This window comes from Haemaphysalis longicornis, unplaced genomic scaffold, assembly GCF_048455015.1.
Source record: "Haemaphysalis longicornis isolate Haplotype H1 unplaced genomic scaffold, Haemaphysalis longicornis Haplotype H1 scaffold_9, whole genome shotgun sequence".
Taxonomy (NCBI): domain Eukaryota; kingdom Metazoa; phylum Arthropoda; class Arachnida; order Ixodida; family Ixodidae; genus Haemaphysalis; species Haemaphysalis longicornis.
In genome coordinates this window covers 54,762,278-54,776,727 of record NW_027526460.1, presented here as the reverse complement: position 1 = coordinate 54,776,727, position 14,450 = coordinate 54,762,278, and the positions used below count along the sequence as shown (strand labels likewise).

Sequence of the window (14,450 nt, the reverse complement as noted above, 5' to 3'; positions counted from 1 at the left end):
GAACATGCAGCTAGGAATACGAGTTTTCACACGTCAGCAAACCTTACTGTAGAAAAACAATGCTTTCTTACGTATTTTTGAGCAGTTTTGTTCCTAAAATAAAGAAAAAACAGATGCGCGGCTTCATTTGCGCCATGTCAGTGGTGCGCTTGCTTGCCCATTCTGTTCACCCGCCAATGAGCGGCCGCAACAAACAAAAATAAAAGCAAGCTCAGTGAGACACCCACACGGAATTCTTCTGCGACGAGGGCGCAAAATAAAAGGGACGGTGCTCCCTAAAATTCTCACCACTCGAACTCACCGGTCGCTGCAGGAGACAGGGTTCTCTTGATTTCCACGACAATGAGAGCTTTCGTGGCAGTTTGCGTCTTGTCCGCAGGTAAGGTCCTTTATTTCAGAAACACATTTTTTTTGCAATTTATTCAGTTGGAATTTCTATGTGTAACTTTCTGTTACCTACATGCTCCTTTTGTTAAGCCTTGACTGGGTGACTTTTCTCCGCGTGACAAACCTTGCCATGCTCATCTGATCCGTTTTCTTTATCATCTTGAAATACACATCGATAATTTCTTTTTTGATTCCCTGAGGAGAAATAAATTCGCCGAGAAAGTTCGTAAGGAAGGGCCACGCTCAATCAGCAATGTTTTCGGATAGCAGTATTTCTTCTTTATTATATTTTCCTTCTTCATTGTTCTTATTTTTTTTAATATTAATTCTTTAAACGTCGCACAGTTGCAATGTTTCGAGGGAACACCTGTGCGATGTAAAGTATTAAAAATTCGTAAAATAAACTCGTCAAAAAAAAAGCCCAAAGGCAAATTTATTTGAAGAATGAAGAAAAAATTGATTTGTTCAACAATGCTTTCGTTGGGAAATACGCATCATTTCAGAGCAAATGTTAATTCAAAATATCGAGGCTAAGAGAAAAGTGAGCGTTAAAGGAAAAACGCCGAGCGCTTAAAGTGCGGAGGGGTGTTTCTATCTTGACTCGAAAGTGGGTAAGCAAGGGCAATGAGGAAACGTAGAGGAGGAGAAAAAGACGGGTGGGAGGAGAGGGTCAGAGGAGCGACGTATTTTTCAATTAGGAACTGGGGCGGGGGTTTCGGCTCTAATTTGCTATGTTCGATATTAACAGCCCGATATTAACAGTTCACCCGGCTTGCACGGGAAATCGCCCCTATGGAATGGGGCGGCTGCAAAATCGCAGGAACTTTTTAATTTTTGTTTTTTTTTAATTTGCTATGTTCGATATTAACAGCCCAGTCTAAGTGTGTTAGATCCCGTGCGCACACCGATTATTTTTCCACCGGTCTTGTAATTTTGCAGGCAGAAATAGTTAGTGTGGTTAGTGAGGCACATTGCCTCTTTCGAAATCCAGCTATTTGGTGCTTGCAATATGCCTGCTGAATAAAAATGGTTTTATTATCATTATTCTTAAAATTTTAATGTCGTTATTGTTTTAATTGTTACTGTTGCTGTTATTATTAATAACACTGCTATATTACTACAACTATTTCAACATGTGTAAATTCGTAAGGACCTATTAACAACATTTTGATTCCCAGGCAGGGGTCTGCTTTAGAGCGTTGCATCCGAATTTCATTAAATATTTTGACGACTTTTTTAGCTTAGATATTACTTAAATATGACAAAGTTTCAGAAACGTTTCTTTCGGTGCCACCGACTGACTGCACTGAATAAGCATACAAGTGATTAATACGTACACTCATACAAGGACTAGTAATTTTAATGATTCCTTTTGATGGGCCAACTGCACAGTGGAAAACAGTGGGGCCACACAGAATAAAGGAACAAAGTGTTGTATCATACATTCATGGCTATCAGTCTACACAGATGTGCTGCAAACGAATGTAATAATCTTCGCAATCAAAACTGTTATGATAGCAAAACAAGTCACGCATTATTGTCTTGATTCCCATCACGATGGGTATACGAGTACGTTTTTGCTGCCGTGACGTCTAACCGTTGATATGTTCGGTAGCTGGGATTTCTTCGCCGCATGATAGCCCGTTCTATTGTAGCGCAGTAAATATGTGACGTGACTTGACGGTCATTTCTTCTCCGCTCTTCCTGCAGTGACGTTGATCAACGCCCAAAAGTTGAGCAACAACAACGTGGGCCGTCCAGCAGTACCGGGTGCACGACCAGGCGCATCGCTTCCACTCGGAGGGCCCGGAGCCGGTCCATCCGGTCCAGTCGGTCCAGTCGGTCCAGTCGGTCCAGTCGGCCCACTCGGTCCAGTCGGCCCAGTCAGTGGTGTCGGTTCAGTCAGTCCAGTCGGTCCAGCCGGCCCAGTAGGTGCCGTCCCAGTCGGTCCAGCCGGTCCACTCGGTGCAAGCGGTTCAGCCGGTGCACCCGGTGCAGCTGGTCCAGCCGGCGCCAGCTTCGGCGTCCTTCCAAGTGGTGCAGGTATTCATTTATTCACAGGCCTGTTTTAACAGCCGACTTGGTCACTTCGAAACTATTGCTTTGCTTAATCTAGCCCGGCTTAAAACCATGTCTTGTACAACAATCACGGTACGAAGGATTAACCTCCCCTGTTGCTGAGATTACCGCGTAGGTCACTCGGGCTGAGAATTAAAAATGATACTTCTGCTATAGTAAATTGCTTTTGTCATTGAGCATTGATCGCAGTAATGTAGCAAGCTGTGCTCTCGAAAATTTCGTATACTAGAGAGAGGTCCTGATCAAAAATATCAATTATTGCACATTGTCGATATAGGCTTTGTCGCTATAAATCATTGTCGCTGTAGGCAGGCTTGTATTCTGAAACATGTGTAGAAGTAGAAACACTGTATGTCATGATAACTAGTCACAGAGAAAAAAAAAGTTTAAATTAAACCAATTTAGCTCACGTAATGCAACGTGAAGCCTAATAACCATAATAGTAATGCAAAAAATTTACAACTTTCTAAAAGAACAGCGAGTGTGCCGTGTGTTTGAAAATATTTGTGTAGCGCGCAGGCGCAAGCCCGCGATACATACATTTCGGGTTGGATTGACTTGCAGGTTTTGGCGGAGCAGGTTTCTGGCCAGCCGGTGCTGGAGGATTCAGCGGCTCTTTCCCAGGTGCGGGATATGGGCTCTACCCAGGCTACGGATTCGGAAGCTACGGTAGCCCATCCCTAGGATTCGGCAGCCAGCTAGGAGGTCTCGGTGGTGTTTACGGGCTCTACGGCAGTCCGTTTGGAGGCGCTTTCGGCTCGTACAGCCCATTCGGAGGATTGTATGGCGGCTCCCTCGGAGGCTACGGCGGCTTGTATGGAGGATTAGGTGGCCTATATGGTGGATTCAGTGGCTACCCAAGCTTTGGAGGATACGGCGGCGAGTTCGGATTTAGTGGTCCCTTCGGAGGTTTCGGAGGTTTCAACAACCTGGGAGGTCTTGCTGGTGGAGCAGTAGGAGGCGCTGGCGCTGGCCTTGCTGGGGCTGGTGCTGCTGGTGCTGGTGTCGCTGGTGCCGCTGGTGCCGCTGGTGCTGGCTCTCGTGGCGCCGCTGCTGCTGGCTCCGCCGTGTAAGACTTGTTCACCTTTACTTATGAAGATAACAGGTTCATCAGAATCTGCCAACTAGTTTTAAGCAGCACTCGCGAAAAAAAAAGAACAGTTACTTTGAACCTCATATTTTTGGAGCCGGCAATATTGGAATTCCATAATTAATAATTATGGAATTCCTAGCAGCGATTGCGTTTACTTGGTGCTATCATTCTACACGTTTGTACTGTGCTTTTGATTCGTACTGTGCGCTCATCTTGTCGAAATAAAGAATATTAGCATCGACTGGTAGAGCTTCTAGGTACGAAGCTGCGAAGTGAGGCCTTCGGAGAAGCGCGAGGGTGTGCGCGCTTGCATCTTGACGAGCACGCAGGGAGACGCACTTACTAAAATAACGATTTACGCCTACGACAAGCGTTTTGACGCTGCCAGAAAAATCACTCCGAAAATCATGAATATCGGAAAAATGTTGTCTTCGCTTTTAAAATTTTCGAAGTCTCCCCAGCGCACCTGACCAGGTAGAGTAAACTGCAAGTGTGAAGGGCGAATCACTAGGCAAAGTCGTATGGAGTGGGATCGCCATAGCGAATGAAGCAGGAGAGGCCTGAAGGAGGACATTTTTCGCTCCTGAAATCGTGCTTCTGATCCGCCATATCCAATTCCTTTTCGCCTTGTAAAACAGCTGGGGTTTGGAAACGCTTCTAATTGGTGAGACCGTGACCGACAATCCACCACACAACTTGAGACTATAACCTCATTGAATTCCACCGGCATTTCCTCTTTCTTGGTGTAATTTCGCACTAGAAGTGCTGTCGCACTTAATAAGCGTGAAACCCTTCTTTTTTCCGCTGTTGTAGTTGTTCTCGACTGCATGTCACAAGGCTTGTAATCTTTGTTTTTTCTTTCTTGTCACTTCTGCGACATAATGACATACAAAATGTATATTCACTTTTCATCTGAATAAAAACAAATAATGTGGTGATAGCTCCAAACACCAACAAGTCTAACGTATGGATACATCAAGTTGTCGCATCTTAAAAGCACTGTAAAAGGCAGCAAGTAAAACAAAATGTGTTTAAAGCCTTGCGCAAATAGTTGCCATAAATAGCATAAATAGTATATTTCAGCTAACGGTTTCAAAGGCGAAGACACATTTCTCTAGTGTTCCTTATTTTTGGAGTGCATTTTTGGGAAGCGTCACTCGGCACTTCTCATGCAAATATGTGTTTCGATTTGTTCAAACTAGGGTATACCAGAAGCGACAAGGAACAGTAAAACGGCAAATCATATACCGTTTGCTTTTTTTTCTTGTAGCTTGCCTGGAGCCGCAGGTTCCAGCTCGTCCTCCTCGTAAAGCGCCGGAGCGCATACAACGTGCTCAAAAATGCAGGTAAATAAATCAGTGCTTATCCTCCCTGAGAGAAAATGTTTTCTGATGGATATCAATCAATTTTTCAGTGTGATTGACGAGATAAAATTCATTAAACGTATAAGCGTTTTAAAATTCACAGGTGTTGCGAACTGGTACTTGATCTTTTACTTGCGCAACACCGCGGAAACAGGCAGGCCTGCAGATAAGTGCTAAAACAACAATATTCACGGTAGCGGCTGCACAGTCAACCAAAAAAGAATGCGTAAATGGTTTGCATTGTTTGGTGGATATTAAGTTCATTTTCACCTTTATAATCTCATCTGTTAGGTATTATATACAGATATACATTCCCTGCATCTTCGTAAATATCCCCATATAGATTGTTAGTCAACTATAGTCAATCCACCCAGAAAAATTTTCCAAGATTACCTGTCACCCCTTCACTTCTGCTTAACCTTTCGCGTCAATAAACCAAATAAATTTTGCTTTTTACAGTTTTGATAAGCAGTCGTGACACGTTCACTGTTTGAGCGTCACTTACATTAGAAATATATGCATATGTTATCTTCAGGACGTAATTACTCACTACGTTCTTTCTTGCGTTCTTTTTCAGATCATTCTTTATTTCTTGGAAACAAATTTATTGGCACAGAATCGGCTGGATGATGATTGATGCCGAAGGCAAACGGCTGGCTATGCTAACCGGATATAACCAAGAGCAACTTCAAAAGCTGACAATTTCCTTACCAATGTTCTCACAAAAACTAGTCTCCATAATTTGTGAAATTCTACTCAATAAAATTTCAGCACAGGTCCTGTGCTTCCGCCACACTTCTAAGATATGGATTCTTCCTTTGTAACCCAATAATATTTTTATAAGGAGGCAAACACTTGAACAGCGCTGCAGTGAAGCAGATTGCAATGAAACGAAATGGAGAATTTTTTAACTGCAAGGATTTATACGTTTGCAGATAATGCCCTGCTTGGACAAACTTGACTGCTTGCAGTGGGCTCTATTAGTATCGGTTTGCTTGCGGTCTAGGCAGATGCACAGCGATGCTCGCACAGGGGACGTGCATGTAAAACAAAACAAATAGTTCAATGAAGAGTTACGCTGTTAGCAGAAGTTTGTCCTGCTGTTGCCATGTGCTAAGAAAATAAGACTGCAGTAGCTTATTAAAGGTGCGGCATGAGAGTAATTTCCAAATGTATCAGCCTAGTTGGTCTCCTTGGCACCCGACGTACAGACAGAATTTATATTGAAGTGGGTGCCTTTGCATCCCATCGCATTCATATTTTGCTGGACAGCGGCCAACAAAGAGAATATTGCAAATCTCAGCAGTTCTTGTGGCCTGTATATCAATTAGGTGGTCAGAAAGAAACGAAAATGGACCGAGGCGCAATAATTCGAATACGATTGAACTATATATAGTGCTATGTTAAGCGAGAAATTTATCTATAATTCAAATATCATGCGGCCCTTACCTTTCGCGTTGGAAGCGCACTTTTAGTGTTTCCCGGCACGAATGGATCAGTATAACCGCTTTAAATGTGGATATCATGCATACGGAAATGGTCAATAGGACAAGTACATTAAGTGGGGGCCTAATTACTACTATATGAAACGACCATATATTATTGCTATATTTCAAACTGCCCCAAAGTATATGCATGTGCAGAAAGGAGAACCCTCAAATAAAAATGTTGCGCCCACTACAAAGCTGCTTTCTTGGAAGAAATAAGTTGCTTTCTTCTGGCGCTTGCAGAATGCATGACGGATTAGGAACGCCTCTGCATATTACATTTTACGCAATGCCTCATCCAGTACGTTATTGCACAGAGCAATGAAAGTGCGGACTTTGTTCATGTGTACTCAAACATCGATGTTCTACACGATTTCATCCCTTTTTTGTTCGGTGAATCACAGCCGTATTCCTTCGTATCGCCGTCGTCACTAAAGATGATGGCTGCTCTCGCTACTCCTTTGATTTGTCGCTGGCTGCATTCATCTTTGAATCCCGCACGAACTTCGCGGCAAGATCACCCCCAACAAATAAATACCTGCCCGCCCACGTGATTAGCTTAAAGAACGACCGACCGACCACCGACAAACCAAAACAACGAGAGAGAAAAGAGGGAAACGCGGCTAGGTCTGGCAGGCTACTTACACTAAACCACAGTTTTGTGGTGGCGCAAGCTGTTGACGCACGACATGGTGTGGGGGTTGGCTACTGCACTCGCAGAATACACAGAGAAACGGCGGTTTTGTTTCCCGCGAAAGTTGCGGCGCTGTTACTTTTAGCCGAAACCGGAATTCTGGTGTTCCTCAATTATAATGGGGAAAATAAATTCCTTGCGTTATTCTGGAATATCCGCTATATTGAAATTCGTAGTTATGAAATATTTTTACATTGAAACTATATGCAATTCGGTGGGGATGCCTAAAATGTTCATAAATTTGAGAAATTCGTTAATGTGGTGTACGTAGTAACGAGATTTCACTGTACACGTGGCTTGCCAAGAATGTAGCGCACACGCAGCGGAGGCAAATGTCGGCCAAATAGTGCTCAGCTGCTAGCGCCTGTACAGCTGCGCGGAGCTTTCGAAACCTGACATTTAAGCACCTTCCGGTATTGCGGATGTAGTATGTCCGCAGGACCCGTCGCGGTGGCTCAGTGGCTAAGGCGTTGCGCTGCTGAGCACGAGGTCGCGGATTCAATTCCCGGCCGCGGGGGGCCGCTTTTCTGATGGAAACGAGAAGCAAAAAAAAAAAAAATGCGCGCCAATCCACCCTGTGGATGTGCTTGGAAAGCAAAGCTGTAAGCAGCACCCACAACGATGACCCATGCGACATAACTTAAAATCACTCACGTGGCTCTACAAATAGTGAAACCAGAGACAACTGAAATACACTTAACCACACCCTTTATTACTTCAAAGCGATATTCTTTGCTAAGGTTAAATTAATGCATGATGCATGAACGGTGGCTGGTTGAGTTGGTGTAGCACATGAGTGGAAACTCTTTTTTTATAAAATTAAAGAAAGCTCAGACCCGGTGTTAGATCATGACCTCATTTCTGCGTCTCTGACGCCGCCGACAAAGGCGACGAAATCGGCGAGAGATGGAGGACGAGGAGCCCAGAGGGCGGCCAGGGGAGTGGTTCCTTCTTCACTGGAGCCCATATACATCCCGCGCCACCTGTGCTCTGTCCACCAGCTGAAGATGGGTAGGCAGAGAGAGCTGGACAGCAACGTCTCCCATTGCTGTTGGGTAGTTGAAGGGAAGAGAGGTAGGTGCTCAGGGATGAAGTCGACACCTCGAATATGTGGCAGAGTGTTTCTACTTCTCAGCAAAATTTACATTCAGCGTCGTGGAGATTCGGGAGTATTGAGTGAAGACGCGTCGGATGATATGGGCCGTTCCGCGGAGAGTTTAGGGTGCGGTGAGGGTAGGGTCTGTCTCTGTAGGCGATAATGCTGGGTTATGCCCCGAACGTGACAAGCGGGTGGCTGTCCTCGTGTAGCTCCATAGCATGGGGGGGGGGAGGGTAAAAGTGCAGGCCTGTTGGTGGGCGTATTCGTTGCCAAGCGTGAGCAGGCGTCTAGATGAGCTGAATGGAACCGGTTGGTCAGTATTTTTTTCAGCACACGCAGTGCATCTCGGGACACCCACCCTGACAGGTATTTCTACTAGACTTGTTGGGAATTAGTGACTACCTTCAGATCTTACGGTTGAGCGAGAGCCAAGGCGATGGCTACCTCTTCTGCTGCCGTCATGTGTTGGGTCTTTAGTGAGGCGCACGCCAAGAGGTTGCTTCTGGTGGTAGCCACGATGATGGCGTACTGCTGCCCTCGATGTTGGGAGGCGTCTGTGTAGATAACTGCATGATCCACGCTGGGGATGGTGCTGAGCGCTTGTGCCCGTGCTTGTCGGCGACCCTCGTGGTGTGAGGGGTTCACATTTCTAGGTAAGGGGTAGATAATCTTAATTCTTGTCGCCAAGAGTCCGGGAGTACAACAAGCGGAGTTACATTCTGTGCTGCCCAGCCAATCTGGTGAAGGATGGAGCGAACCACCGCAGTTCTGCTCAATCGGAGCTTCTGGTTACAAAGATGGCCCTCAATCAGCTCTTCCACCGTGTACTGGAGCCCCATCCTAAGCAGCCGCTCCGCGGACGCACTCATGGGAAGACTAATGGCCTGCTTAACCGCATTTATATCCATCATATCACGCATCTTTATGTCCTCCTTGCCGAGAAGAAGATAGGGGTGACGTCAGTGATTTTCTACAGGACAAAAGCTTGAAATATTCGAGGGGTATTGGCTTCCTGGAAGCCTCGCGTGGTGGCAACGCGCCTGATCATGTGTATGATTTGATTGATGCTGTGTTTGAGGCGCTGCAAGGATCGTCACTCTTGGTGTTGGACTGCAGATGTAGGCCCAGGATCTTGATGATGGGGCTTGGGGTGATGGCCTGGCCATCAAAGAGTATTGGAGTGTCTTCCTTGATGTGTCGTTTGGCGTGAGGGCGGACGACAACGAGCTCTGATTTTTGAGGTGAACACTGGAGGCCACAGGCTTTAGCATATTGGCGTACTAGAAGTGAGATTGCGTGCGTTGGTGTGAGCTTCCTTTAATTCTTGTAGTCCTAGCGCATGCTCAAGGTGCGGACACGGCCGCTGCACGTGCCGCGGGCGGAGCGCATAGCGGCGAGTGACCGGTCCCGTGACGCTATCACGTGGCATTCAGCGAGCACGAAGGGGGTAAACCCGCATATGTGCTTGGTGAGTGCACCACCGGTCTTCCCCGTCTGCACGTCAGCTCGTAGCTCAATCGGTAAGACAACGGACACACGCTGCGTTACTGTATTAGTCCCAGGTTCGATTCCTGGTGGTGCCAGTAAATTCTTTTATTTGTTCGCGGGAATTTTCTGTTGACACCAACGGTCGCGAAAGAACCCTTGAAGGGTAAAAAAGCTTTGCTTTAAAACGCCCGTGTGTACGAGATTTCGGCACACGTTAAAGGTCCACAAGTGGTCAAAATTAATTCATAGCCCTCCACTGCGGCGCGCCTCATCGCCTGCGTTGCGTCGGTGCGTTAAACCCTACAAATCAATCAATCAATCAATCAATATTTCCACAGGAAAGCGTCATCTCGTACCCCACCTAATTTAAACACAAGAAAGTGCGTTGCGTGCCTCTTGGCGCAGTGCTTGTTTTCTTTTCTTCTTCTAGCCGTTCAGTCACTCAGAACACATGTGTGAACATTTTTATGAGGTGGAAAGCGGGATATTGGCGCCACACTTCCCGGTCGATTCCTTGAGGCGGTAATAGGAAATAGGCGCATAGCGGACCTTTTCCATGCCAGGAAAGGCGCTGGTAGCGGCGAATGTGAAAAGCACGCTTGGTGGCTCTTTCAGCCATGGTTGCCGGTGACGCTGTTGTCCAATATTCCTAACGACAGGGCACGCCATAGCCAAAAGCTTGCTTTTTCAGCCCACCGCGCTCGTCATTTTTTTACTTCGTGCGCAACGGTCACTTTTTGTGTGCCCTCTTTACAAGTTTAGTAAACTTTGTTATGCCGGTAATTGACCGTCCAATGACTCTGCGCTGCTGCAGCGGCTCCCGAATGCCAGTCAGTATCTATTTGGAGTCGGGCCCGGCATCCCTACTGCATCCGCCAGAAGCGGCAGTTGTGATAAGAGCGAGCCACCAAAGGTAACTGCGGCACCTGCAAGCGCATGCGCAGGTAGAGGTCGTGGAAAACACCCACTCATACAAAATATGGCCACAGGTCTACCTTTTTTACATTTAGGATAACGCACTTCTTAGACCTACTACTTGCACTACTTGGTGCTCAACACTATCGGCCACTTGGTGCTGGTGCGGATCCTCGAGTGCACATCTAAGACTGCTAACGCCGATACACCTTTTCACTATACTAGGATTGGCTGATTGATTATCCAAGATTCCCTCTTTGAACCGTGGCTTGCGCTCGTAATACATTAAATACCGCTCTGCAAACTAGTGTGTCGTAATAACTAAGGCCACTAAAACGGCGAGGATTTTGCTGCGAGGAAACGTCACATTGCCGTCCGCCTTTTTTCTTGAAGGTATGCGGAACAAACTAATAATGTAAAAGTACAATTTCTTGACTTTTTCCAAGCGAAGTAACCAGAAGCGTTTGTAACTCGCTTCAGTCCTCCTTTAATTCCTCCCGAATACCTTCACCACACATCGTTCCTCACTGCAAGCTGCGATTCCATTGATCCGCGGGTTTCGCTTTGCTGGGCTTCGATAAAACCCAGTGCACTATTCAAATGCGCAACAGAGCAGACTACATATTTTTGTGGCCACTTTTGTAAGAAAGTATGCTTGTTTACAGTTTGAACAGTAAACATGAGCTCGGTATCCACCCGCAGTCCGATTCTATAAAGTCATGACCTCGGCTACTTTTATTTTATTTCAGATAAATCGCGGCAAATATTTTACAAAACAAAATCCTCTAGTTTCTGAAAAACACGATTGTGTATGAGCACGAGAACGCAGTTGTGCGTATTCAGTAACACATATGTTATGCTACTTGTGCACCGTCCGCGGCAATGACAAATCGCCAGCGAAAAGGCACTGAGCAAAAGTGAACGCTTTTTTGCGAATTTGTTCATCTTGTACTTGTGCTTGTGGTGTTGTTTACCGGAAAGCAAGGACAACGCGGTTCTATCAACCTGGTGCCGCCATCTATTGTGCAGATTGAAAAAAACCAATTGGTTTTCTTCCAATTCACGGTATTCTGATTCATTGGTCGTAAATAATGAGTCATTATAGCGGGAATGAATGTTGCAGCCCTTCTTGGCCTTTGGCAAAGGCCTCAACAGCGAAGGGAGAAAAGAATTGGGGAGGCAACCATAGCCTTTGTGGTTTTCATTTATTTATTTTTTTATTTAGTAGGGACCCAGGTTTGATTGCAACCAGGGGAAGCCTTTTTTTTCTTTTGCCATCATCACCATCATCATCATCATCATCGTGTGCCCTTCCATAGCCTAAAACTGGCTCTCTTGCAGTGCTTAGTGGCTGCGCACCGCCATCGGTGAGACCAAGAAAGCTTCGCTTTAAAAGAAAACAGGTGCAATCACCGATACGATGTTAGCAATGAACAACCAACCCGTGCCCAACGTATGCCACGTGAGCCTTTTTGGCTTCAGCGTCTTTGAAAACGTAAGGCACGACAAACTCCCCCTGAATTAGAACTCACTCTCTCACAACTCACGCTTGTTCTACGACGTGCCGCCGCCGCGGCCTCCAGGAAGAGGACACTCTTTGGGACAGCCAAGCAATCCTCTAAGTCTCCTAAACTGCGGCATATGATACCTGGCTCTCAAGTGCCCTGAAAAAGACAAACTTATTACCATCATCCGTGAAGCCTACAAACTTGCCATAGGCCTCCCACCTCCCCATCCATGCGGAAGCTACTCCAACTATGAGTACGCTTGGTCTTGGAAGAACGCACGAAGCTCCTCCCCATTCTCTGACCACCTCAAGCCAACACCCGCAGGCAGAGACACCCTCAAACACCTCTGTTGCCCAGTTCCACCCAAACAACACCAGCACAAATGGTTCCTCTCCAGATCCCACAACACATCCATGTAGCCCCCATCCCAAGAAACATGCACCTCCATTACAAAAAACACGCCGCATGACAAGGGTACAAGCATTTACCAAGAAGTACGCAGGCAACCCCACGACACGATCCACGGATGCCGCCTGCTATCCCAGTAACCAGCGTTACCAGATTGGAAATGGGTTTTGACACCAGCCGCTGGTCACAATTTGACCAGCACTAAAATACGGCTGCTATAACGTATTCCTGGCTACTGCATCTTTTCTGCGCGTGCGGTTTCCCGAAGTATACTCTTTAAGGGGATGTTTTTGTTGATTTTGTCCATACCATCGCGAGGTGGGACGATTTTGATTACAGCAAAATAGCTTTGAGCGTTGTGAAATATTTCGCATTCATATCAGTCGCAGTACTACTTAAAAGAACTCTTATTCCATTTTTTATCTGCACGCTCGCCCAGAAATTTACCCGCATGCAATTGATTGATTGATTGATTGATTGATTGATTGATTGATTGATTGATTGATTGATTGATTGATTGATTGATTGTATGGTTCAACACGCCGACGCAACGCAGGCGATAAAGCGCGCCTTATTGGAGGGCTCCGAATAAATTTTGATCACCTAGGGATCTTTAACGTGCGCCGAAATCTCTTACACACGGGCGTTTTCGCTTTTGGCCTCCATCAGGAAAGCGGCCGCCGCGGCCGGGAATCGAACACCCGCAACCTGTACAATGCTCGCTGTTCTTTTTTCCACGCTTGGTTTTCAAACATAAAGTATACTTCTCTCAACTTATTATGTGGGCATTTAACATTTTACTGGTTACTGTACAATCGACCTGTCATACAAAATAAGTTAGTGAGAAATATGTTATTGACGAAATGGTAACGGAACGTCCTCCACAAAGAATTCCGAACGATATTATTCTGTGTGGTCTGTTTGCACAAATGTCACATTTGAGTTTTCATTACTTTCGGGGATGGTGAAAACCAAAAATACTTATCGAGCGCACTAAAACATACCCGCAGTCCACTACTGTGAGTAGCTCTTCAGGGTAAGAAAACCATGGTTCAAAGGAGTGACATACTTTTTTCAACACTTCGCGCCAGATATTGTCTGGTGTATCCGCACCGGCACCTTCACACCAGTAGCCCACAAATTTCGCCATATTTTCGGCATCTGGTGCCTAAGTGCACCATCTGTAACTGGTGCCACAAGCCCGCCCACTAAGTCATGGTGATGTATCACGAGGGAAAAGAACTCACGACCTCCACGACGTGCACCACTTCCTCAGACGCCACTGAAAATTTGGCATCACCATAGCCGTGACAACAAATAATGAATGCTTCACAATCATTAGAGATTCGCACGTCGTATGCCACAACTCCCATCTAGGCTGCCTATCTCCTGTGGCCCTTGAGATCGTCAAGAACACGCCATATTTACCCATCATCTATACAGGTTGGACCCAACGACGCGAGTCCCGCTACGGAAATGAGGCGCCGAATGCTGCTGCCCGAGCACGTGTCCTCCGGTACATTTCTAAAGAAAGGCAAAAACTAGAAAAGACCCACTGCATTCTCTATAGCTCCACGGGCATCCACCTTCACTAAATAAAAAAAATTACACCATCTTCCCGTTGAGGAACCTTCAGTAGTATGCGGAGCAGGCATGGGGTCGATTCAAGGGCCCACTAGTTTTCAGTTCGTCGTTTCCGTGAGGTTGAGGTTCGTAGCTACCGTTATATTTACCGTTTGGTTTCTATGGTAACTACCACACTTTTCACTTACCGGAACTACGAAATGGGAAATTGCGTTGACCCCATGGCTGTTTCGCATGCTACTCAGGGTTCCCCTACGGGAAGATGGTGTAATTTTATTGGAGGGGGGTGGGGGCTGTTAGAGTGGAAAGGCATTAAAGAGAGAGAGAGAGAGAGAGAGAGAGAG

The 14,450-nt window shown here is 46.1% G+C and overlaps 1 protein-coding gene across 1 annotated transcript; it reads left to right on the top strand.

The window, feature by feature from the left end:
• Window positions 1-221: 221 nt before the first annotated feature.
• On the top strand, window positions 222-5,725 carry LOC144153613 (uncharacterized). Its single transcript, XM_077685263.1, has 5 exons — window positions 222-379; window positions 2,098-2,430; window positions 3,031-3,535; window positions 4,830-4,905; window positions 5,501-5,725. The coding sequence occupies exons 1-4, from the start codon at window positions 343-345 to the stop codon at window positions 4,867-4,869; spliced, it is 915 nt and encodes a 304-aa protein (XP_077541389.1). The 5' UTR covers window positions 222-342; the 3' UTR covers window positions 4,870-4,905; window positions 5,501-5,725.
• Window positions 5,726-14,450: the final 8,725 nt, after the last annotated feature.

Bases quoted from the DNA above. Each gene is read 5' to 3' on its own strand.
- LOC144153613 (XM_077685263.1), top strand. From the start codon at position 343: ATGAGAGCTTTCGTGGCAGTTTGCGTCTTGTCCGCAG. The intron at 380-2,097 runs GTAAGGTCCTTT...CTCTTCCTGCAG, and splicing joins AGTTTGCGTCTTGTCCGCAG to TGACGTTGATCAACGCCCAA. The intron at 2,431-3,030 runs GTATTCATTTAT...ATTGACTTGCAG, and splicing joins CGTCCTTCCAAGTGGTGCAG to GTTTTGGCGGAGCAGGTTTC.